The sequence below is a fragment of the Bos taurus genome, chromosome 25 (assembly GCF_002263795.3).
Source record: "Bos taurus isolate L1 Dominette 01449 registration number 42190680 breed Hereford chromosome 25, ARS-UCD2.0, whole genome shotgun sequence".
NCBI classification, from domain to species: domain Eukaryota; kingdom Metazoa; phylum Chordata; class Mammalia; order Artiodactyla; family Bovidae; genus Bos; species Bos taurus.
The window spans coordinates 28,378,702-28,403,222 of NC_037352.1; the positions used below are offsets into that span (position 1 = coordinate 28,378,702).

Below are 24,521 nucleotides of genomic sequence, written 5' to 3' on the forward strand. Positions count from 1 at the left end.
CCCGGAGGGCTCTGGCTTTCTCCCACCGAACTCTGGGCGGAGCTTCCCCCTCGGCCCGCCCCTTCCCCCTCTGAGCCAATCGGGACGATCTGCAACTGGCATGGCTGTCCTCAGCTCCTCTGGCTCCGGGCATACAGCTAGTGCTGCGAGGTAGTTCTGGCGGCCTCCCAGTATTCACACCGGACCCTAAGTTTCTTAGGTCCGCAGACCTGGTCTCTTGTCGGGCCGAAGGGCTCAGGCTCTGAGGAGAATGGGTAAGGGCCCCAGACGGGCAAGTTTCGTGGGGCCAGGAAGGGAGGAAATCATTTTTCTGAGACCCTCGGGCCCCTTCCTCTAGAATGTGTTGCCCTTTTCCGGCCAGGATCGGTGCCACTGGGCGCTTGGGAGGACAGATCCCTGCTTGTGACCTGGCTTTTGCCTTCTGAGGCTAGGAGATTAATTTAGAATTGCGCTTCTGCCCTCAGGTAAAACACAGAGAAAACTGCCTTTCCCCATTACCCACGTGTGTTGAGGACTTTTGGTCTTTCCTGGGCGGAGTGGCACCTGTAAGCCCCAAATTTTAGACTTCGTCTTTGAAATTGTCCGCAGACTCAGCTTTTGAGGCCAGGTCCATCCAAATCTCCCTTAAAAACTGTGGGGCTTGAGGTCAGTCATTTGAGAATCCTTTGCGAGTAAGCTTTAGGTCTCTAAGAATAAAATTAGAAAAAAAAAAAAAAGAGGAATACTTCTAGTATTATTTTAAGCTTTTCTGATGGAGCAGCTAACAAAAAGAAAAGTTAACTCGTAATTCCAAGTACAATGTTTTGCCTTTATATTCCTTTCCTTCCAAATGCTATATCTAAATGAAAATAAATTTTTTTATTTTTTGAATTAGCATTTTATCATTATGATAATTATGTCATGTTATCACATAATGTGTATGTGTTGTTTTATTAGCGTTGTATTTTACAGATTTCTGAGCAGGGTTTTTGAATATGAAGATTGGCTTTTCTTTTATAATGCTTATAAGGATGGGCATCATTGTATGTGTAACTTTATAAATAAAATTGTTTATATGGATCATTTTAAATTTAGATCCTGCTTTGGATACCTGGGACTTCTCCTCACCTTTAATATCATTATGGATAAACAGGTTTTACATATACTTGGGCTTTGCCTTTGGTTTTAGCCTTTGGATTTGTTTCCAGATTGTCATCAGGAAGCAGGTGAGTGGAGCTGCTGCTGTTGTTGTTTTTTCCACTGGAGGGTATTTGGCATCAGATTTTATAGGGACTTCAGAGTGCAGATTTTCTAAGGCTTCCAGAAAAATATGGAAATTCTAAAAAGAACTTTTGATTACTTTCATATTTGGTCTCTAGACATACTTTTATCATGCCCCCATTTTTTTCTTGTTAATTAAAAAAAAGCGTTTTTTATTTATTTGGCTGCACTGGGTCTTAGTTGTGGCATGTGGGATCTAGTTCCCTGACCAAGGATTGAACAGGGGCCCCCTGCATTGGGAGCGCAGAGTCCTAGCCACTGGCCCACCAGGGAAGTCCCTCTTGTCAATTTTTATAGATTAAGTTATTTAGCTTTTCTTTGCTGGACTGTGGACATCACATTCTTAAGATACAGGAGGATTTTGTAATGAAAAATTAAATTTTGCAAATACTGAAAATCTGCTCAGCACCTTTAAGGGATAGTAGTCTCTTTTATTTCCACTAATTAGAATCAGAAAATAAATTTGTACTGTCACTCCACTAAAACACATTAAACGTGAAAGTATGTATAGTTTTATCCTGGAGGGAATGGGAATCATTATAGTCTTAAGAAATGTGGTCCCTGGTTTTAAAGAACCTAATTATATCAAGGAGTCAATATTTGAGGAGTACAATCGAAAGATTAAGAGAATAATAAAATGGGTCAGTATCTGAGCTAATGTTCATCCCTAATGAAGTTGGGAGAAGATTGAAACTTGATGGATATTGTGTTTATTTCAAGAACAAGAACTCACCAGAGAAAACCACTCCAAAAGCATCTCAGAATTTGATGACGAATGGCTATATCTCTCGTCCAAAGAAGGAAGTCTTTGTGTCTGGAGTGAAGATATTTTATGGTTCTCAGACTGGCACAGCAAAGGTGAGAACTTTATATGACACTTTTCCTTGGGTCTCCTGATCTTTTAAGATAATCTCTGAAAAGTGTTCTTTAATGTCTGGTGGCCACTGTCTTGCAGGGTCTTTGTTCTAAAACTTGCTTCTGCTCAGCAGAATGGAGACTTGGAGTTCCAAGTCCATTATTGGCTATAGAAGTAGAGACTAGTGAGAAATGGCAGCAGTAGTGTCCAGTATGGGTCCTTATGTTCACAACTTCACACATCTATTTAATTAAAATCTATTTTGATTTCTAACAGTGTTAAAAGTATTAATGATATATGTTGAATACTGTATAGATACAAAATGCAGATATAGAGCTGAAAGATGCTTTAGTTGTATCTGAATGCTGCCTGTTTTTTTTTGTTATGAAAGTCACAGCTATTTATTGCTTTCTAGGAAAAGAATCTAAGGCTAACATGAAAATAAATTGAAAATTTCAAGTCGCTATTTTGGTAGAGTATTATAGAGAGTTTTACTGCCCTCTTGTGTATGTTTTGTAGAATACTACTCTTTTTAAAAGGTTTTCAGTAGTTCCTGCTGTGTATCCTAATTGAAGGTCACTTATAATTCAGTTCAACTCAGTTCAATTCAGCAACAGAGCATGAAACAGGAAGAAATGTAAGAAAGGCATCTGGGCTGCCAACACAGAGTCCTTTTTTTGTTTTTCATAAAAAAATCTCATTTCTAGCCTCTTTTATGCATGCTTTTACATTTTTTAAAAAAAGATCCAGTTAATACTTGCAGATAGTAACAAATCCATGCACACAGAGGGTTCATAATGAAAGTACACTTTGGAGAATCTATTTTAACTATTTATGTTTTTAGTTCCTCTGAGGGTTATTTCTTGAACCTGCTGGGCCACGTTTCTAGATTTATTCCAATTAGATAAAAGTTATTGACTCCTTTTATCAGTCAGTTCCTCAGATCTCAGCGCCCTAATGTTGTTGCCCTCATAGATGATATGAATTCAGTGGCACACCTCCTTTAAAGGTGTGCCATCTGAATTTGTCTGTTTGGCTTTGAAGTTGGTTAATTCATATTTGGCTGAGTATAGATGACTAGGTCAAAAGTTTTTCCTTCCAACTTTGACAGTATCACTTCAGTGTTGCTGAAGAGGAGGCTGGTTGCTGCATCCCTTCATAGATGAATTTTTTTTTTTTTTGGTTGTTGTTCCTGGAAGCTTTTAGAATCATTTGTTTGTCCTTGATGTTTGGAGCTTGTATGAGACAGGGTCTAGGGTGGGTCTTTTTCAGACACTGTATTGGATACTTGTGCTGTTTTGTTTTGGAAATTTTGTGTGAATTAATTCTGCTAATATTTCTTGGGTCAACTTTTTTTTCCCTTCTGTTTTCTCTGTTCTTTATTTCTGGGACTCTGTTGGATGTTGGACCTTTTGGATGGTCTGTGTTTCAAGGGAGTCACAGTGGTAAAGAACCCGCCTCCCAATGCAGGAGATGTAAGAGTCGCGGGTTCGATCCCTGGGTTGGGAAGATCCCCTGGAGGAGAGCATGGCAACCCACTCCAGTATTCTATCCTGGAGAATCCCATGGACAGAAGAGCCTGGCAGGCTACAGTCCATAGGGTTGCAGAGAGTTGGACAGGACTGAAGCGACTTAGCATGCATACATGCTACATTTCGAGTCCTTTCTCTCATACTTTTTCTTAAATTTCAACTCCAAACCTTTAAAAAATTTATTTATTTATTTATTTGGCTGAGCTGGGTCTTAGATGAGGTATGTAGGATCTTCATTTGGGTATGTGGGGTTTAGTTCTCTGACTAGAGATTAAATCCAGGTTCCCTGCATTGGGAGTGTGGAGTCTTAGCCACTGGACCACCAGAGAAGTCCCCCAAACCTTTTTTTTTTTTTAATGTCTTAGTTAGGTTATAGTGTTTTTAATTGTAAAAATTCCATCCTGTGCAATTTTTATAGCATCTGTTTCATAATTTAAAAATGCATTTCAGTGAGTTCTTTTGTCGGTCCCATGATTTAGCCACTCCCTCAGAGTTTCTGCTGCTGATATTTCTCTTTCCTGCTGCTTGTTCTCATCATGGTCTTGGTGGTCCGTGGTTTTCTGTTCATATTGGGGGTGAAATGATGGGGTAACTGATGTGGCTTTTCTCAACTCCAAATAGATTTGTTTTCTCCGGTTGTAAATTCTTGCTGGATGCTCTGTGCACGGTGGCTCAGTGTACGCTGTGTGACCTATTGCCTATTGGCCCCACATCCCCCTCTAACTACCACCTCAATGTTTTTTTGTGTGTAGTATCATTCCTTGAAACTGTTGTCTGTGCTTGCCGTCTCTGGTCTTTGTTCTGTTTTTCTTGACCCATTTCAGGTAGGCTCGCGTGACTCGCACGTGGCTAATTCATCCTCAGTCTTCATCTTCCTTGACGTGTTAGCTGCACGACAACGCCTTCCTTGTTGACATACTTTCTTTATTGAACTTTGGGACACTTGTCTCTAGGTTCTCCTCCTCCTATGCCGAGGCTCACCTTCCTCACTATCATTGGTGGATTTCTACCCATCTTCTTGCCCTCCAAAGATAGGAGCATCTCAGGGTACAGTTCTTCAGACTGTGTCTTTATCTGCACTCACTTCCCTCTCAAGGGATCATGTTATCTAGAGCTCTCAGTTCTGTTTATTAGAGTTTTTCTGTAAAGGGCTAGATATTTTATTTGGTATGTAATTTTTTAGATTTTCAGGTTTTATAGACTGTGTGGTCTTTGCTGAAGCTGTTCAGCTCTGCTGATGCCTTGTGGAAGAGGCCATAGATAATTTGTAAATAAATGAGCATGAGTGTATTGCAGTAGTGTCCATCACTCAGTCGTGTCCAACTCTTTGAGATCCCATGGACTGCAGCCTGCCAGGCTCCTCTGTCCATGGGATTCTCCAGGGAAGAATACTGGAGTGGGCTGCCATTCCCTTCGCCAGGATATCTTCCCGACTCAGGGATTGAACCCGGGTCTCCCACATTGCAGGCAGATTCTTTACCATCTGAGCAACAGGTATTCCAGTAACCTTCACTTGTAAAGACAGAGGGCTGGGTTTTGCCTGCAGGCCTTAGTCTACTGATGCCTTAGAGCAGGCTTAGCTTTAGTCCTGGCAGGTGGTGAGCCAAGTGTTAGGCTACCAAGTCAAAAAGAGGAGGAGGTTTTTCCTGGGGTGCCAACATCTGGCTAGAAGTTGTAGCCTTCTCCAAGCATCAGTTCATTTTGTTTGGAGAAGAGCTTGCCGGAGTCTGCCTGGAGGTAAAAGGTGAACACACACAGCAGCTCTGGATTCACTGGTCCCGTATATAGGTTCTCTGCTGACTGGTTCTCTTGTGGCCCATGGCTCCCTCCTATTTTTGTCATAGTGACTGACAGATCCCAGAGTCCCTCCGGTTTTCTGTTTCTCCTGAGGCTTTCTTCTGCCTGTCAATCTACTTCTGTTTGGCTTCTCTCTTCCAGAATTGTGTTCACAGTTGTCACATTTCCCATTCTATCCCCTCTTTAGTATTTCTTCTCCGTCTATATGTTTACTGTAGAAGGGCAAATCAGCCTGAATGTCAGAAAGCCAATTGAGATCGAATCCCTTCTGTGTACTTGTAGAGCGAGAACAGCACAGCTGAATGATTGATCTCTGTAAAGGTGCTCGAGAAAACAGTAGAAGTGAGAATAGTATTTGTGTTTATGGTGATAACTGCCAGTCAAGTGGGAAAGTTTTTCCTGATAAATGTCTCCTTCCCTGGCCAACAGGAGTAAATGAAGACTGTACCTTTCACTTATTTAGTTTATTGGAGACTGTATTTGATTTTTTTCCCCTCCTATTAGGGATTTGCGACAATTCTGGCTGAAGCACTTAGCTCCCTCAATCTGCCTGTGGCAATGATTAATCTGAAGGACTATGACCCAGATGACCGTCTCATAGAAGAGGTTGGTAATTGTCTTATTTTTCCTTTGGTCACAACTTTCAATTTTAATTGACCTCCTGTGTTCTGGGATAAATAGACTCTTCAGATAAAATTTAATTTTCACACTAAGGGATTTCCACTGGTTGAGTTTTCAGGATCAGTGAGAGGTGCCGAGTAGGCGGTGAGTGCTGACTCTGGAGTGGTTGGGGCTGGTCCCTCTGGGGTGTTAGACTGAAAGCTTGGTATGAAGTTCCCTCCTGCTTCGAATCTCATAATCAAGGAGGTTTGTCACTCACGGCCGGGTGCCGGGTATGTGAACCTACTGTCAGCCTACTGAAAGGTCAGGGGCCACTTGGGTAACAGAAGTAGTGTGGGTTTTGGAGTTAGAGAAATCTCTTACTGCCTGCAGGACCTCCAGGCATTACATCATAGCTGTGAGAGCTTAATTTCTTCACCTAAGGAATGTCCCGCCCCCTCCCTCAGCCTCACCCAGGTAGGGAGGCTGGCCCAAGCAGAGGTTGTCCGGGTGTGGTCCTTGAACTGGCAGTATCAGCCTCTCCTGGGGACTCATCAGGATTGCAGAGTCCCAGGTCCTGGCCCAACCTCACTGAAGCAGAATCTGGACGTGGTGGGGCTATGTTTGAACAAGTACCCCAGGTGATTCTGGAGCAGCTCAAGCTGGAGAAACCCTTGAAACAGGCGTCCACAAACCTTTTCTGTAAAGGGCCACTTGGAAATATGTTGAGCTTTGTGGGCCAGCCAGCTATGGAGTTCTGCCTTTGAGACAAAGCAGCCAGAGACAATATGTAAATGAGTGAGTGTAACAGTGTTCGAGTGAAATTTTATTTACAAAAGCAGGCAGCAAGCAGGATTGGGCCTGTGGGCTATAGCTTGCCAGTCCTTTCTTAGTGGAGAAACTTTTGGCCGTACACGTCCATTTTCTTTTTCCCTAAGAACGCATTGGAATGCAAATGAGTGAGCTTGAATCTGCTTGAAATTATTTGTTAAAAAATTATTAGCGGGACTTCCTTGGTGGCCTAGTAGTTAAGAATCCACCTTGCAATGCAGGGGACGTGGGTTCAATACCTGGTGGGGAACTAAGATCCCACGTGCTGAGAACTGAGCCCACGTGCCACAACTACTGCGTCCATGTGCTCTGGGGCCCAAGCACCACAGCTGGAGAGTCTGAGCCACAGCTCAAGATCCTGTGTGCTACAACTAAGACCCAGCGTGGCCAAATAAATTTAAAAAATTATTAACAAGCTTGGGTACTTAATTATCATAAAGGGTTACGTGGGGGTGACAGAGGATAAGATCGTAGGGTGGCATCACTGACTCAATGGACATGAGTTTGAGCAAACTCCAGGAGATAGTGAAGAACAGGGAAGCCTGTAGTCCACGGGTCTCCGAGTCAGGCATGACTTAGTGACTGAACAACAGCAACAACTTATAACGTAGTTCCTGGCTTGGATCTGTGAAGACATACTCAAGCAGATGAAATTCTGTGGCTAATAGGACTGTTGATGTGGTTTTTTGTTTCCCATGGAGATGTTGATGCCAAGTGTTAAGTCACTTTACATTTAATGTTTTATTGTTTTAATTTTTCAGGGAATTTTTAGAGCTATTTCTTCTGTATTTCTTCCTGACTGATTTGGCATTAGTTTCTAATATGATATTAGTTTCTAAGCTGGGAAATGGGATGGAGTATATGGTGAAGGGCACCAGGAGGTCTGTTGGCAGGAACAGAGGGCTGGGTTTTCTCCCCTGGCTGTGTTTTCTTTCTCTTCTGAAAATAAGTAACATTTCTAAAAGCACCCTTAGAGGCCACTGTGTTGTGAATGTCAGCATTTCAGAAAGGATTTTCTTGATTGAGATAACTTATGTCTTGGCCACTCTTCTGAAATAATGACTTTTCTTGGTTAGGTTACTAGTAAGAATGTGTGTGCCTTCCTGGTTGCCACCTACACTGATGGTCAACCGCCTGAGAGCGCCGCGTGGTTCTGCAAGTGGCTAGAGGAAGCAGCCAACGACTTTCGATTTGGCAAAACGTACCTGAAGGGGATGAGATACGCGGTGTTTGGCCTGGGAAATTCTGTGTACTTGAGCCACTTCAACACGGTAGGTATATTTTCATCCGGTCATCTTTTTAAGATGTGTGTTCTCCACCTGCCACCACCGCGCTGCCCCCCCCGCCCCAACCCCCATATTTTCAAAGGAATTAGGCCAAAGGTAAAATTCAGATACATAAATATTTTGTTTACTGCCTTGCCACTGAGGAAGCCTGTTAAGTTTTTGAACTCTTCACTGTGCCTCTTGATAACTCCTGTGCCTCGGCGGAAGTGCTTCATACTGTAATAAAACACATTTCTGGCTGCAAAGTCATGAGTCTTGCCAGATGGGTTCTGTTTGTACCTTGTTATTTCATGGTCTTTGGCCCCAGAGGTGTTACTACATTTTGGAAGAAACTGATTTTGCTATCGAGTGGTTTCATTCTGACTATTACTTAGAAGAGTCGTTTTCAAGTTCTTCTTTACGTACTAGCTCCTAGTTTAAGAAAAGAGTTTGTCTGCTCCCTTTAAAAAAAAAAAAAAAACAAAACTTCTGCAGAATCTCATCTGAATATATCAACTGCACCCCTGGATGGATGGGGCTGGAGGGCACCTTTTTTCCCCCCCTGTTCAACATTTTTTTAAATTGGAATATAATTGCTTTACAGTGTTGTTTTAGTTTCTGCCATACCACAGTGTGAATCAGCTGTGTGTGTGTATATATATCCCCCCTCTTGAACCTCACCCCCAGCCTTCATCCTGCCGCTCCCGGTCATCACAGAGCACCGAGCTGAGGTCCCTGTGCTGTACAGCAGCTACCCACTAACTATCTCTTCTACACACGGTAGTGCATATATGCTAATGCTAATCTCCCAATTCACCTCGCTCTCCTTCCCCCACTGTGTCCATATGTCTGTTTTCTGCATCTGTACCCCGAAGCCCTTTTGACAGAGCGATTCCTTCTTCCCAGCAGCCACCGAGGACAGTCCCCCAGCGGAAGCCCCAGCTGTCGCAGCGCAGACTGTCATCTTCTGATCCAGAGGGCTGTTCTCGCTCACCTGTCCCTTTCTCCCGCAGGTGGGGAAGAACGTGGACAAGTGGCTCTGGATGCTCGGTGCTCATCGGGTGATGACCCGAGGGGAGGGCGACGGCAACGTGGTGAAAAGCAAACACGGCAGCGTTGAGGCTGACTTCACAGCTTGGAAGACCAAGTTCATCTCCCGGCTGCAGGCGCTCCGCAAAGGAGAGAGAAAGCACTGCGGGGGCAACTGCAAGAAAGGCAAGTGCGAGTCTAACCAGCGTGGCTCAGAGGTGGCGGAGCCAGGGTCCCACGTGCAGGAGGAATTGCCTCACAGAGACGCCGAGGTATGGAGCCCATGGGGCCATGTCTCCCTGTTTTCCTCCTGTGTTTGGAGATGCTGAACCTTTCCTCTGTCTGAAGTGCTTTTCTTGGCTTCCGGTTGGAAGGAAGAGCTGAAACTCAAATGGGGCGTGTTCTAGAGGGAGCGGGGTCTTGGGTTAAGCCATGTTGGGCTGGGTGCTGTCCTTAACCTGTTCTCTAGTCGTTGCCTTGCTGGAGTCCAGTAGGTTTCTACCCGAGTGTGCAGGTGAGGAAACAGGCCTAGAGAAGTTAAATGTGTCCAGAGCTGAGCTCATGATCTTTTTACCCTTTAACCACATACTCCTCCTGTTGTCTCTTATTTAATGACTCCAATCATTCAAACTTGAAGGCTGTGAGTTATCCCAGATTCCTCTCTTTGATCCCTCACATTCTAAACATTTCTCTTTCTTCTTCCTTCGGACACCCCAGTTCCTTTGAGGCTTGTGTTGTCAGGCTGTATCACTGCTGTTACCTCTGGGCCACTGGTCACTTGTGTCTTTTGGGAACAACTTCGCATTCTCACTTCCTGTCTTTCTCTCCACCCTTGTTCCTGTCATTCCATGTATGCAGTTGTCTCTTTAAAATCTCTCCTTGGATGTCTAAGGTATCTCCTCTTTGACAAATTCAAAATGGAACTCTTCCTCTCTACTCTTCCGGTCTCTCTGCAAGTCTTTCTCATCTTAGGAAACACCACCACCATCTCCGTTACTTAAGAAAAGGAACCAAAGAGCCATTCTCAATTCCTCCCTTTTCCTCATTTAATTCCTCACTTAAGTCTGGTTGCTTCTTTGTTTAAATCAAGGGTTAGGAAACATTTTTGGTAAAGGGCCAGCTAGTAAATATTTCCAGCTTTGTGGGCCATACTGTTTCTGTTGCAGCATCAGTTCTGCCATATTCTTAAAGTAACCATAGATGATGTGTAAGTGATGGGCTTCTTTAGATTTGACTTGGAACTGGCTGGCCTCTAGCCTAAAATATCTCAAGTCCATCCAGTGAACTCACAATTTGGGAAGGATTATTAGACACTTTGCTACTTTTTACAATTAATGTTCCAGGATGAAGAGCCCTTTGGGAGCACCAATGAGGAAGAGTCTGATACTGAGGACCATCAGAGTTCAAATCCTGTCATTGATGTTGAAGACCTCGGCAAGATTATGGATCATGTGAAGAAAGAAAAGGTACCATAATTTTGGGAAATGGTGAGCTGGGATCCTACAGTTGGTTGACAGTTAGCATCATCTCTTGGTGCATAGTCCATTTGAGCTCATAATTGGACAGTTTTATTTCTCTTCCTCCTATTTTGTGAGTTTTATACTTTTTTTTGCTGTTGTAACATGGGCTTTGTGAAAACCTTTTTTTTTTTTTTTTCAAAATTGGAGTATTGTTGCTCTACCCTGCTGTGTCAGTCTCTACCATACAGCAAAGTGAATTGGCTACACGTATACATATATCTCCTCCCTTTTGGAGTTCCTTCCCACTTAGGTCACCGCAGAGCACCGAGTAAAGTTCTTTGTGCTACACAGTAGGTTCTTATTAGTCATCTATTTTATACACGTGTTGTTGTGCTAAGTCACTTCAGTCATGTCTGACTCTGTGCGACCCCATGGACTGTAGCCAGCCAGGCTCCTCTGTCCATGGGATTCTCCAAGCAGGAATACTGGAGTAGGTTGCTGTGCCCTCCTTCAGGGGATCTTCCCGACCCAGGATCAAACCCACGTCTCTCAGTCTGCTGCATGGGCAGCCGGGTTCTTTACCACTGGCGCGACCTGGGCAGCCCCCCTGTTTTATACACAGTAGTGTCTGTACGTCAGTCCCAGACTTTGTGCTGTCTCTCCTCTTCGGAGGTTAGACTTGCCTCTTCTCCCAGGGGGCGTGTTCATGCGCCTTTGGAGCCCTTGTCCCTGGCTGTCTCCCAGCCCCGGCCCTTGCACCGGGCGCTGCGTGCCCTGAGAGATGTGCTTCTGACGGTCCTTGCTCCTTCTGAGCCTCTGGTTTCCTCTCTTGAGGTCTTTCATCTGTTGTCCTCTCTGGTTGCCTAGTGGGTCAGGATCTGAGATCTGGCCCATCCCCTCTCCCCCTCCCAAGGGGGTGCTCCTGAGTTCCTTCTTCTGGGAGCACAGACCGATTGCTCCCCAGCAGCAGTGCTTACTCGCTAAGCCACCAGTCAGGCTTTCTGGATTTCCTGGGCAGGAGTGATTCACCAGTCTGAGTGCAGGCGGCACATTGTAGCTTCTCTGAGGAACCCTCCTGGAGCCTCTTTCCTGGGGCTTGAGGTGAGATGCATCCCCTGACACCCCCAAACATCTCTTCATTTGAGGCAGATGGAGCTCAAAATACCTTACTGACATCCTCTGAAGAGTCCCTCAAGCATGTGCTCTTGTTATCTCCATACTCTCTACCCTTTCATACCCTTGGCGTGAGGGAGGCACTCAAGGTTGTTAAACTGAGGACTTCCCTGGTGGTCCAGTGGTTAAGACCCCACGCTTCCAGTACAGAGGGGTGCAGGTTCAATCCCTGGTTGAAGAACTTAGATCCTGCATGCTACACAGTGTGGCCAAAAAAATTGTTAAACTGGTTCTCAGATATTTCCTTTAAAAATTTATAACTTGATGTGACCCTCTCTTTTGAGTTTCCTTTAATTTAATACTGTGTTTGCTGCTGCTGCTGCTGCTAAGTCGCTTCAGTTGTGTCCGACTCTGTGTGACCCCAGAGACGGCAGCCCACCAGGCTCCCCCATCCCTGGGATTCTCCAGGCAAGAACACTGGAGTGGGTTGCCATTTCCTTCTCCAGTGCATGAAAGTGAAAAGTGAAAGTGAAGTCGCTCAGTCGTGTCTGACTCTTAGCGACCCCATGGACTGCAGCCTACCAGGCTCCTCCATCCCTGGGATTCTCCAGGCAAGAACACTGGAGTGGGCAATACTCTGTTTACATATGTTCAAAAAATTCAAAGAATACAACCGTCTGTCCTTGTTCTTTCTAAACCCACAGGTAACCACAATTTACACTTTGGCACTGTTCTTCTAGGTATTTATTTTATGGCCTTTACAAACACACCTGCATTTTGGTATAACTTCATGTTTCGGGCTATACAGATGGAATCATTTTGTACTCCAAGTCTACAGATTGCTTTTTTCTGTTTTATGTGACAACTTTCTTTCCAAAGCCTTGTGAGTGAAATCTGCCTAATTAATTTTAATGCCTCTGTAGCAGTCCACAGTTATGTCCTGTTGTTATTTGACTCTTGTTGATTAACATTTAGGTGTTTTCTAATTTCTGTAAAGAACACTTTTTTTTTTAACATGTTTTTAATCCCTGAATGGTACTCCCCTCGCCCCACCAACCCGATTCTTTACCATCTACGCCACCGGGGAAGCCCTTTTTTTTGGCCATGCCATGCAGCTTATGGGAGTTCCCCAACCAGGGCTTGAACCTGGGCCACAGCAGTGACTGCACTGAATTCTAACCATTAGGCCACCAGGGAACTCCCTCTAATGAACCCTCTCCCTCTTATATTTTTCGTGGCTGATATAAATTTATCTTGAGTAAATTTACTCAATCTGTAAAATTAAATTTGTAAAAATTTCTGGATCAAAGAGAATTTTATCATTTTGGTGATATTTCCAAATTGCCCTGTGAGAAGTTGAAAATACTTTAATTTCTTCTCACAGTATAAGAGAGACATGAGAATGCTTGTTTCTCTGTACCCTTGCCAACCCCCAGATATTCTCAGTCTTTTAAATCTTGGCACCTGAAAGGTGAAAAACCATAACCTTAAAAAAATAATAATTTGCATTTCTTTAATTTTGAGTTAAATCCAATGTGTTTTTTTTTCCCCGTGAAGCGTCTCTTTCTGTCTCCCTGGAGTTAGACAGCTTAGAAAGTCTGAGGGCATAGTTCTCGAGACGGCTTTCACTTCTGACAACACCTGCAACTTTGGTGGTGGGGGGCAGGTCCTAAAAACCACCCTTAGATTCGGTCATTTGTTAGAAAGACTCACAGGACTCACTGAAAGTGTCCATCCTCACCATTGCAGTTCATGGCTGGGAAAGGGCAGAATAGTCAGCTGAAGGAGGAGAGACACAGCATTCTGGGAAGCATTCATTCATTCTCCTCAGGACGTGCTACTTCTCAGCACGGATGTGAGATAAGATGCTTGGTGCATCACCAACCTGAGAAGCTCACTGGAGCTTTGCCGAGCTTCGGTGTCCAGAGTTTTTATGGGGCTTCATTATGTGGTGGTGGTGGTTTAGTTGCTAAGTCATGTCTGACTCTCGTGATCCCATGCATTGTAACCTGCCAGACTCCTCTGTCCATGGGATTCTCCAGGCAGGAAAACTGGAGTGGGTTGCTATGCCCTCCTCCAGGGGATCTTTTGGACCCAGGGATGGAATCCGGCTTTCCTGCATTGCAGGCGGATTCTTTACCATCTGAGCCACCAGGGAAGCCTCTCATTATGTAGGTTTGGCTGATTGATTGCCCCTGTGGTTGAACCCAGCCTCCATCACAGTGCCCCCAAAGTTTGGCATGAGTCACCCTATTAGCATAAACTGTTCAGTGTCTCCAAGGAACCCACCACATATAACAAAGATACTCCCCTCACACAGGAAGTTCCAAGGGTTTAGAGGTTACTTTGCGGGAATGGGAATCAGGCCAGACTTCTCTTTGGGCAAGGTGAAATTCTATTTTTAAGACTTTTTTCCCCAAAGATTTATTTACTTTTGGCCGTGCTGGGTCTTTGTTGCTGCTCATGGGCTTTCTCTAGTTGTGGGGGATGGGGGCTCCTCTTTGTTGTGGTGTGTGTGCTTCTCGTTGTGGGGGCTGCTCTTTTTGCAGCGCACGGGCTTTAGGCTGCGTGGGTTCAGTAGTCGTGGCTCAAGAGCTATTGATGCTGGCTCAGTAGTTGTGGTGCACGGGCTGTCCTCTGAGCAGGGATTGAACCCATGTCCCCTGCATTGGCAGGCAAATTCTTAACCACTAGACCACTGGGGAAGCCCCTTTTTTTCTTTCTGATGTGGACCATTTAAAAAATCTTTATTGAATTTGTTACTATATTGCTTCTGTTTTATGTTTTGGGTTTTCGGCTGCAAGGCATGTGGGCTCTTTGCTCCCCAGCCAGGGATCAGACTGCATTCCCTGCATTGGAAGGTGAAGTCTTAACCACTGGGCAGCCAAGGAGTTCCCAAGGCAAAATTCTTTACTAAACAGGGTCCTTTGCCCATGCTTATATTGGGTTATTTGGCTTCTTTGGTAAAGTTCATAACCCCAAAATACTGTGTGTCAGACTCTAAACTACAATGCAGTTATTTTCCAAATATAAAATTGCGATTGTTCCTGTTGCAGCATTTTGTTACTTTCTTCCTGATACTTCCGTGTGTTGGTGTTGCTGCTGTCTTTTTTAGTAGCTTCTGTATTTTAGAAGCCCTGCATGCGTGCATGCTAAGTTGCTTCAGTCGTGTCCAACTCTGTGTCCCTATGGACTGTAGCCCTTCAGGCTCCTCTGTCCGTGGGATTCTCCAAGCAAGAATACTGGAGTGGGTTGCTATGCCCTCCTCCAGGGGAATCTCCCTGACCAGGTATGGAACCTCTGTCTCCTGCATCTCCTGCATTTGCAGGTGGATTCTTTACCGCTGAGCCGTCGGGAAAGCTTTTAGAAACCCTAGCAGAGAAGTTATTAAGAATGACAAGTGTGTGAGATGTAGATTCAGGGTCTGGGCCAGCTGGTTTGTAACTTGGTGCCTTAAGGGCAATGCTTAATCTTCTCTGGCCTTAATCCCCTTGTCTGAGAAACATGGACCTTAACCTCTGCCCTCCTCACAGCACTGAGTGAGGTGAGAACCTGTGTGTGCAAATGCATTATAATCTCCGAAAGCCTGACAGATTGAAATGGGAAGTAAATATGCTTAGACATTTTAAATTTGCTTAGACATTCTGTTGGAGTTGGTCATTGAGTCTGTTTTAGCTTTTCTGCCATTGTAATTAGCACTGGTCTGAGACCCTTAGCATATTAAAAAACAGAGACATTACTTTGCCAACAAAGGTCCATCTAGTCAAGGCTGTGGTTTTTCCAGTGGTCATGTATGGATGTGAGAATTGGACTGTGAAGAAAGCTGAGCGCCGAAGAATTGATGCTTTTGAACTGTGGTGTTGGAGAAGACAGAGAAGGCAATGGCATCCCACTCCAGTACTCTTGCCTGGAAAATCCCATAGACGGAGGAGCCTGGAAGGCTGCAGTCCATGGGGTCACTAAGAGTTGGACACGACTGAGTGACTTCACTTTCACTTTTCACTTTCATGCATTGGAGAAGGAAATGGCAACCCACTCCAGTGTTCTTGCCTGGAGAATCCCAGGGACGGGGGAGCCTGGTGGGCTGCCGTCTATGGGGTCACACAGAGTTGGACACGACTGAAGTGACTTAGCAGCAGTAGCAGTTGGAGAAGACTCTTGAGAGTCCCTTGGACTGCAAGGAGATCCAACCAGTCCATTCTAAAAGAGATCAGTCCTGGGTGTTCTTTGGAAGGACTGATGCTGAGGCTGAAACTCTAATACTTTGGCCACCTCACGCGAAGAGTTGACTCATTGGAAAAGACTGTGATGCTGGGAGGGATTGGGGGCAGGAGGAGAAGGGGATGACAGGATGAGATGGCTGGATGGCATCACTGACTTGATGGATGTGAGTTTGAATGAACTCTGGGAGTTGGTGATGGACAGGGAGGCCTGGCGTGCTGCAATTCATGGGGTCTCAAAGAGTTGGACACTACTGAGCGACTGAACTGAACTGAGACCCTTATGGCAGAAAGTGAAGAGGAACTCAAAAGCCTCTTGATGAAAGTGAAAGAGGAGAGTGAAAAAGTTGGCTTAAAGCTCAACATTCAAAAAATTAAGATCATGGCATTTGGTCTCATCACTTCATGGGAAATAGATGGGGAAACAGTGTCAGACTTTATTTTTTTGGGCTCCAAAATCACTGCAGATGGTGACTGCAGCCATGAAATTAAAAGACGCTTACTCCTTGGAAGACAAGTTATGACCAACCTAGATAGCATATTCAAAAGCAGAGATATTACTTTGCCAACAAAGGTCCGTCTAGTCAAGACTATGGTTTTTCCAGTGGTCATGTATGGATGTGAGAATTGGACTGTGAAGAAAGCTGAGTGCCGAAGAATTGATGCTTTTGAACTGTGGTGTTGGAGAAGACTCTTGCAAGTCCCTTGGACTGCAAGGAGATCCAACCAGTCCATCCTAAGGGAGATCAGTCATGGGTGTTCATTGGAAGGACTGATGCTGAGGCTGAAACTCCAATACTTTGGCCACCTCATGCGAAGAGTTGACTCATTGGAAAAGACTGTGATGCTGGGAGGGATTGGGGGCAGGAGGAGAAGGGGACGACAGAGGATGAGATGGCTGGATGGCGTCACCAACTTGATGCACATGAGTTTGGGTGAACTCCAGGAGTTGGTGATGGACAGGGCGGCCTGGTGTGCTGCGATTCATGGGGTCACAAAGAGTTGGACACGACTGAGTGACTGAACTGAACTGAACTGAGACCTTTTTTACTTAGAACGAAGTATTGATATTTTCTTGGTTTACATATTCCCAGAGTTACAGAGTCAAAGCAAATGTATAATTTTATGACTTTTAATAAAAATCTGAGTAATTTTCACAGTGAAATTGTCTTAAAGTTGGATAAATTTCAGTGTGTGAGATGCCTGATTTAGGTAGATTTCTGGATCTACCAAGTTAAGAGCAGAATTTATAGCTTCAGGGCTTCCCAGGTGGCGCTAGTGGTAAAGAATCTGCCTGCCAATGCAAGAGACGCAAGAGATACAGATCCAATCCCTGGGTCAGGAAGATCCCCTAGAGTAGGAAGTGGCAACCCATCACTCCAGTATTCTTGCCTAGAAAATTCCATGGACAGAGGAGCCTGGGGGACTACAGTCCATGAGGTCGCAAAGAGTTGTATACGATTGAGCGACTGAGCACATTTATAGCTTTATTTGTAGTAGGTGAAGATTTGTGGGATAATTTTTTTCCAACTTCATTGAGATATGATTGACAAAATTTTATATTTAGGTTGTATAATGTGATTCTTTTTGGGTGTATAATGTGATTTAATATATGTATACATTGTGAAATGCTTTCCATGGTCAAGTTAACACATTGACCATTTCACGTAGTTAACACTGTATGCGTGTGTGTTTGTGTGTGTGTGTGGTGTATGTGTGTGTGGTGCGTGTGTGGAGAACACATAGATCTACTTTTAGCAGATTTCGCATGCACTGTAAGGCTTTGGAATAGTTTGTGGGTGTATTTTTTCTTTGCCTTTTCATCTTATGTCCATTAGAGGGCGCTGGAGAAAAAGCACTAAGGAAAAATTTGGACATCCATGTAAATTATTTTTTGAAATGAAATGATTCTGGACTTTATGAACTTCAAGCAGCTGGCTTAAGATATTTCAGGTTTCTCCTAGAAATCTCATAAAGTCATCAGATTTAGGGGGGAAAATACATATATATATATATTTCCAACTTAAGTACAGCATGAAAATCAGCCACCAGTGTTTGATTTTCATTATTATGTGGTCGCAGCAGAGTTCCCATTTGTGTCCTGTGTGTTCACTGTCTATTGGGCACAGTGTACTAAATTCAGTGATGGGTTTCTTTCCGCTTGGCTCTTCTTTTTTATATTTTTGGAGGATTTTCTTTGTGGGTTCATCCATACATATTCCCAAGCTGCTTTCTGCCCAGTCATCGTTCTGCCTCACACTAAATTGCCTTAGTTGTTACTGTAGAGGAACCAGGACGCTCTAGTCCTGAAGAGCATCAGCTGTAGAATTGGACCACAACACTCCTACCGGAAGACCTCTTTTTGAATAATTGTCACTAGTTTTCACGGAGTCACACAATCTCAGCTTTCTGTCCGGGCACGTTGTTTCACTCCCTGTGCTTCAGTGGGAGGTAATAACATTAACTGCTGTATAAAGTTCTTATGAAGATTCAATAAGTTAATCCATCAAAAGCCTTTATTTTACTGTCTGCACATAGTATGTCCTTGATAACTAATAACTTTCATTGTCTACGAAGGTATCTTCCAGTGGGATACGTTTAGTCTGACTAGAATACCACGATGGTTTTCTGTCTCCCTCCCTCTGCAGCAGGATGTAAAGCCAAGGAGAATTTGAACGGTGGGAGTGGTAACCAAGAACAAGAGAGCCAGAATTTGAAGCGTGGTACATGTGGAGCGAGTGGGTGTTGGGGGAACCTGGCAAGTCTGGGGGTCCTATAAGCGTTTGGTATGTTGAGAGTGGAGTTGGGTGGGAATTACAGGGGGCTGAAATAGACAGGGAGGGCAGGGGCAGGGTCCTGGAGGCCCTTTCATGCTCTGCCATAGGTCTGTGGGCTTTGTGCTCAAGGCAGTGGAAAGCAGTGTGATTTGATTGAATAGGATGGGTGGTTTGGAGGTGTGGGGAGAGAGCTCCAGGGTAGGTTCAGCAGGATAGGAGAAATCATAGTACACGTTGGATGATCTCATTCAGTCTTCACTCTGACCCTGATATCTATACCCTTGTCATCTCCACTTTACCATTTTACAGGGTAAGACACAAGCTTAGAGAAGTAAATCAATTTGTCTATAATTAGATGGCTGCCTAGTTAGTGGTGGGGCCAAGCCCAGTCTCTGTCTCTTTGTTTCACTCCCCTTTGCCGTCTCTCCGGAGGAGAAGCAATGACAAACCTAGGCAGTGTATTAAAAAGCAGAGACATCACTTTATCGACAAAGGTCTGTATAGTCAAAGCTGTGGTTTTTCCAGTAGTCATGTATGGATGTGAGCTGGACCATATAGAAGGCTGAGCACCAAAGAATGGATGCTTTTGAATTGTGGTACTGGAGAAGACTCTTAAGAGTCCCTTGGACTGCAAGAGATCAAACTAGTCAATCCTGAAGGAAATCAACCCTGAACATGCATTGGAAGGATTGTTGCTGAAGCTTCAGCTTCCGTACTTTGGCCCCCTGATGTGAAGAGCCAGCTTCTTGGAAAAGACCCTGATTCTGGGAAAGATTGAAGGCAAAAAGATAAGGGGGTGGTAGAGGATGAGATGGTTGGATGGCATCACTGACTCAATGGACTTGGATTTGAGCAAACTCCAGGAGATGGTGAAGGACAGAGGAGCCTGGCATGCTGCAGTCCGTGGGGTCGGGAAGAGACACGACTTAGTGACTGAACAACGACAAAGGAGAGAAGTAGTTTCCAGGAGGCAGGCTGAGGAGTTTGACTAAAGAACAAGGTCAGGAAGAGCCTGACAATGCTGAGGTTGTTTCTTTTCTGTTTCTCTCATGTTGTGCTGGTAAATCTAAAGCAGATTGCTACTTGTTTTTTTGCTGCAGTAAATAAATGTTGCTCAAATGCTCCCCACGGTGTGTTCTGGTTAAGCAGACAAACAGTGATACCAGTATCATTAGTTTGGAAATCAATGGCGGATGCTTGGTAATTACTCACCAGAGAAACGTTTCAATTTACAAAAAGAGCTCAGTGCGTCCAGTTTCGATTATAAGGTCTCTTAGTACTGCGGTGTAATCGCGTGAAGCCGGTTCTCCTTTCATAATTAGTTTGAAGGCTTTATGTGTTAAATTCACCCTCAAATGTGAGGTGACATCTCTTCAACCCCAAGACCCTGTCTTTAAAACAGCCTGATTCAGCTGTATGGGCTGAATACAGCCAGGAGGACTTAATGATGAGTTCTGGGGTTATTTTCCTAAGTCAGGTTATCCAAAATAGAATTATGCGGCCAGAGGAAAGCCATTTTAAAGCTCTTGACACACCTGGTCAAAGTGCTTTTTGAAATGTTCCAAAGGCATCCTTAAAATCTAGTGTACAGGAAAAGCTTTGAGTCCTGTGTCATTTAAAAGCTCACCCATGACAGGTGAGTAGTGTATGGGTGATCCTTTATTATAGGATTGGGAACACTTAGAAGTGGGGTGGAATTGCAGAAGGTGGAGTTGTAGTTACACTCGAGGAAGGGTTTTTACTATTGAAAGTTGCCTGGTTTAGAATCCAGATCTGCTCTTGTAGCGCTGGAAATAGCTATCTGGTAGTTTTGAGGCATTTATTCATTTATTCAGCCAGCATTTCCTGAGTATCAACGTTGGCTGTGCCGGCCTGGCTCCAGGCTGATTGTAGGGGAAAATGATCTTTGGAGAACTGGGGATTCCATATCCAGTGTTTTCTGCATGAATTGGTATTGAAGGGAGTCACTGCATGGTAAACAAGGATCAATACAATAACCAAACAGGGACTTCCCCGATGGTCCATTGGTTAAGACTGTCTTCCACCGAAGCAGATGTAGATTCGATCCCTGGCTGGTGAACTAAGACCCCACAAGTTTGTGGAGCAACTAAGTCCCGATGCAGCCAAGTGAGTAAGTAAATGAATATGAAGAGACCCAAAGACAGACTTGAACAATTTAATCAGTCAGAAAGACGGCCTGCTTGCTGCAGTATACCTGTTTGGCATTTAACCAGCTAGATGGAACTTCTATCTTAAAATCTTTAACAAATTGCTGTTTGTCCTGTTTTTATCCTAGGCAGTATTGGGGTGGTACTGTGGTTTCTGGGATGAAGATGTGAAGATGAATTAGGTAATATTGTATAATATCTTTTCTTTTTTTAAATAAGGAGAATTAGTACTACTTTTTGGCTCCTTTTATTATGTCAGATTCATATATTGCTGGCTGTTTAGAAAGAACTTTTAGCTTATTTATAGTCATTTTCCCAAGTGCCTAGGAGGTGAACTTATAATCAGCTTTCCATTTTGCATATCAGAAAATAGCAGCTTGGAGAGGGCATGCTTTTTTTTTTTTTAATTAAAAAAAAGTTATTTAATTTTGTTTGCGCTGGGTCTTTGTTGCTCAGCATGGGCTTTCTCTAGTTGCATGCACGGGCTTCTCGTTGCAATGGATTCTCTTGTTGTGGAGCACAGGCTCTAGGGCTCTCGAGCTTCTGCAGCATGTGGGCTCAGTAGTTGTGGCACACAGGCTTAGTTGCCCCGCGGCATGTGGGATCTTAGTTCCTGGACCAGGGATCGAACCCACATCCTCCGCATTAGCAGGTGGATTCTTAACCACCTCACTACCAGGGATGTCCCAGGGTGTGTGTTTTCTTTCAAGACAAGTGTGACGGGTTTGAACGTTGGGAAGGTGTGACAGGTTGGAGACAAGGAGACTTAAGTTCGGCTGTTGTAGTTGTTCCTTAGAGGAAACCGTGGCTCTGGGCAGAAGCTGTGACATGTTGGATGGAGAGGACTCACAGGTTGGGAATTAAGAGTTTAGAACTTGGTCACTTGTTCAATAGGGTTGCAGGAGAGGGAGGCATCTAGATTGACCAGTTCTGGGATCTTCATTTATTTCTGCTCAGCCTATGAAAGGGCTATAAAAAATAAAAATATACAGGCCTTGTGTCAGTTGTTATATTCTGGGCAAACAGGGAAAAATGTTTTCACCTAGGAGATTAGAATTAGAATTTGAAAGGGGCTCTGCACTTCCCTGGAGAGTGTTATGAACCATTGTCTATCTTTTCAGAGAGGAAATTACTGTTGCATAGGGAAGATAGAACTAACCTGCTGTAGAGGGAAGGAATGATGAATGTTTGTCCTGAATGTTCAAGACCTTTAATCACAGCTGCTGATCTCTTTCCATGCGAACTATGTGTTCAGAGGATTGAATCTGGAGTAGCTGCGCTCATGATTTATAATAGATAATTTCTCCAGTGATGGCACGTGGATGGTGTCCCATGCCATTCTTTAAAGAGTGTATTCATTATATAGGGGTTAGAAGTTTACATTTAAAACCAGAAGGGTGGACTTCCCTGGTGGTACAGTGGATAGGAATCTGCCTGCCATTGTAGGGGACATGAGTTCAATCCCTGGTCCAGGAAGATTCTGCATATGGTTGAAGCAACTAACCCCGCATGCAGAACTACTGAAGCCTGCATGGTCCAAGGCCCAAGCTCTGCAACAAGAGCAGCTACCTCAGTGAGAAATCCAGGCAACCCCCGTGCATCACAATGAAGAATAGCACCCACTCACCGCAACTAGAGAGAGCCTATGTGGAGCAATAAAGATCCAGTACAACCGAAGAAATAGTTCATAAAGCCATAGGGGTTGTCTGTGGAGCTCTGAGCATGGTGGTCAGAGGCCAGTGTCATGCTGGGTCCAGTTCTGGATTTATGTGGCCTTGAGGGTAAGCAGATAAGCTGGTGATGTTTTATGGTGACAGGCTTTGGGGGCCAGCTGTTGCCACCTACTGTCAATTCTGGCATGGAGTAGGGAATTACAGTAATTCGCTGTGGAATGACTTCAGAGACATTTAAATACTCTCAAGGTCAAGGTTAGTTCACTTTGCTCTACCATGAGACTTCCTTCTCGAGCTCACATCTTTGCTTTTGGGTCTGAAGCAGACTTTTAAAAAAAGCCAAAGAATTCTTTTATTTTTAAATATTTTAGCAAAATCATAGCTGTACATTTTTTAAAGCAAATGCCTGGCATTAAAACTGATTACTTTCCTTATAGATAAGAACAAATGATTGATGTTTGTTTATAAATTTTTTTAGTTCCATCTGGAAAAATGTCTTGGAGAGCTCTATTAACAGCAGCAAAACTTTTCATTAACTTTGCTGTTTGATTATATTTAGTGATTTGGAATGCTAACTTTTAGGATGTGTATAAACTCACTGTAGGACTTGGGTGTCTCATTTAGTATATTTGACTACTCTAACGTGCTTTTTCACTGACTTCCTATTTTGGAAACGTCCCTGAAATAATAGAAGATAGGTTAATTCTGAATTTCATTTGTGTACTTTCTCTTTCTTTAAAAAAATAATTTTATTTGTTTATTTTTGGCTGCTCTGGGTCTTCATTGCTGTGTGAGGGCTTTCTCTAGTTGTGGTGAGCGGGGCGGGTACTCTCTGGTTGCAGTGCGTGGACATCTCATTGTTGAGGTTTCTCTTGTTGCAGAGCCCAGGCTCTAGGACACGTGGGCTTCCGTAGTTGCAGCATGTGGGCTCAGTAGTTGTGGGGCATGGGCTTAGTTGCCCCGTGGCGTGTGGGATCTTCCTGGAGTAGGGATCAAACCCATGTCCCTGAATGGGCAAGCAAATTCTTAACCACTGGACCACCAGGGAAGTCCCTCTCTTTCTCTCTTTTTTAATGTTTAATCTTGTTTTACATTTTATGTATAGAGAACTTTGAGCATTCACTAGAATAGATAGAATGAGACAGCGAATCCCTATTCCCTTCCTGCCCAGCTTCAAACATGGACCATCTTCCTCCTTTCTGTATTAGTTTGACATAGACCTGAGACAGTATGTCATCTGTGAGCTGTTTTAACTTTTAGGTAGAAAGGGGGCATTGCTGTGAGTGTCCTCACTGATTCACTGGGGGCTGGACATGGAGAATGGACAGACCCCGAGGGTAGTTTAGGGCTTGGTGGCAGGGTTTCTGCGCAGGTGATTTATGTTGGATTTCTGTAGCTCTTAGTGAGGTCTGATGAGTGTCTCCTCTAAAGTGTGACACAAGTCTTTGTATGTTGTCTCACAGTTACTGGTTAGCACTTGAACCATCTTCCAAAGAGACACTGTATACACTTGTATACATGTATACACGTGTAATGAGCTTTAAAAAGAGGGGAAGAAATCAAGGACTTCCCTGGTGAGCCAGTGGTTAAGCATCTGCCTTGCAATGCAGGGAACGCGGGTTGGATCCCTCGTTGAGGAACAAAGATCCCACATGCTGCAGGGCAGCTTGAGCCTGTGTGCTGCAGCTACGGGGCCCCAGGGCCACAACGAGGGAGTCCATGTGGCACAAAGAAGGATGCCACGTGATGCAATGAAGATCTGCGTGCCACAGCTAAGACCCAACAGCCAATAAATAAATATGAAAAATAAGAAAAAAAAAGGAATCTCTCTTGTAGCTACTATCTTGCCTCTTTAAAAAAAACAAGAAGAGAGGAAGAAAGCATCAAACAGTGAATGAGGGTCATTGTAATATGATGTCGCTGGCAGAGACTGTAGGACA

General features: G+C 44.1%; 1 protein-coding gene across 5 annotated transcripts in view; it reads left to right on the forward strand.

The window, feature by feature from the left end:
* Positions 1 to 77: 77 nt before the first annotated feature.
* Positions 78 to 24,521, forward strand: part of TYW1 (tRNA-yW synthesizing protein 1 homolog (S. cerevisiae)) — a 145,965-nt gene continuing 121,521 nt past the window's right edge. The window contains exons 1-8 of one of the 5 annotated variants that reach the window (XM_059881378.1): positions 78 to 254; positions 1,075 to 1,205; positions 1,981 to 2,118; positions 5,950 to 6,051; positions 7,953 to 8,147; positions 9,155 to 9,442; positions 10,514 to 10,636; positions 21,037 to 21,090. In XM_059881378.1, coding sequence (XP_059737361.1) covers positions 251 to 254; positions 1,075 to 1,205; positions 1,981 to 2,118; positions 5,950 to 6,051; positions 7,953 to 8,147; positions 9,155 to 9,442; positions 10,514 to 10,636; positions 21,037 to 21,090 — 1,035 coding nt within the window. In that variant the 5' untranslated portion in view covers positions 78 to 250. The other 4 variants (XM_059881376.1, NM_001192753.2, XM_024984983.2 and 1 more) reach the window with 4 other exon arrangements.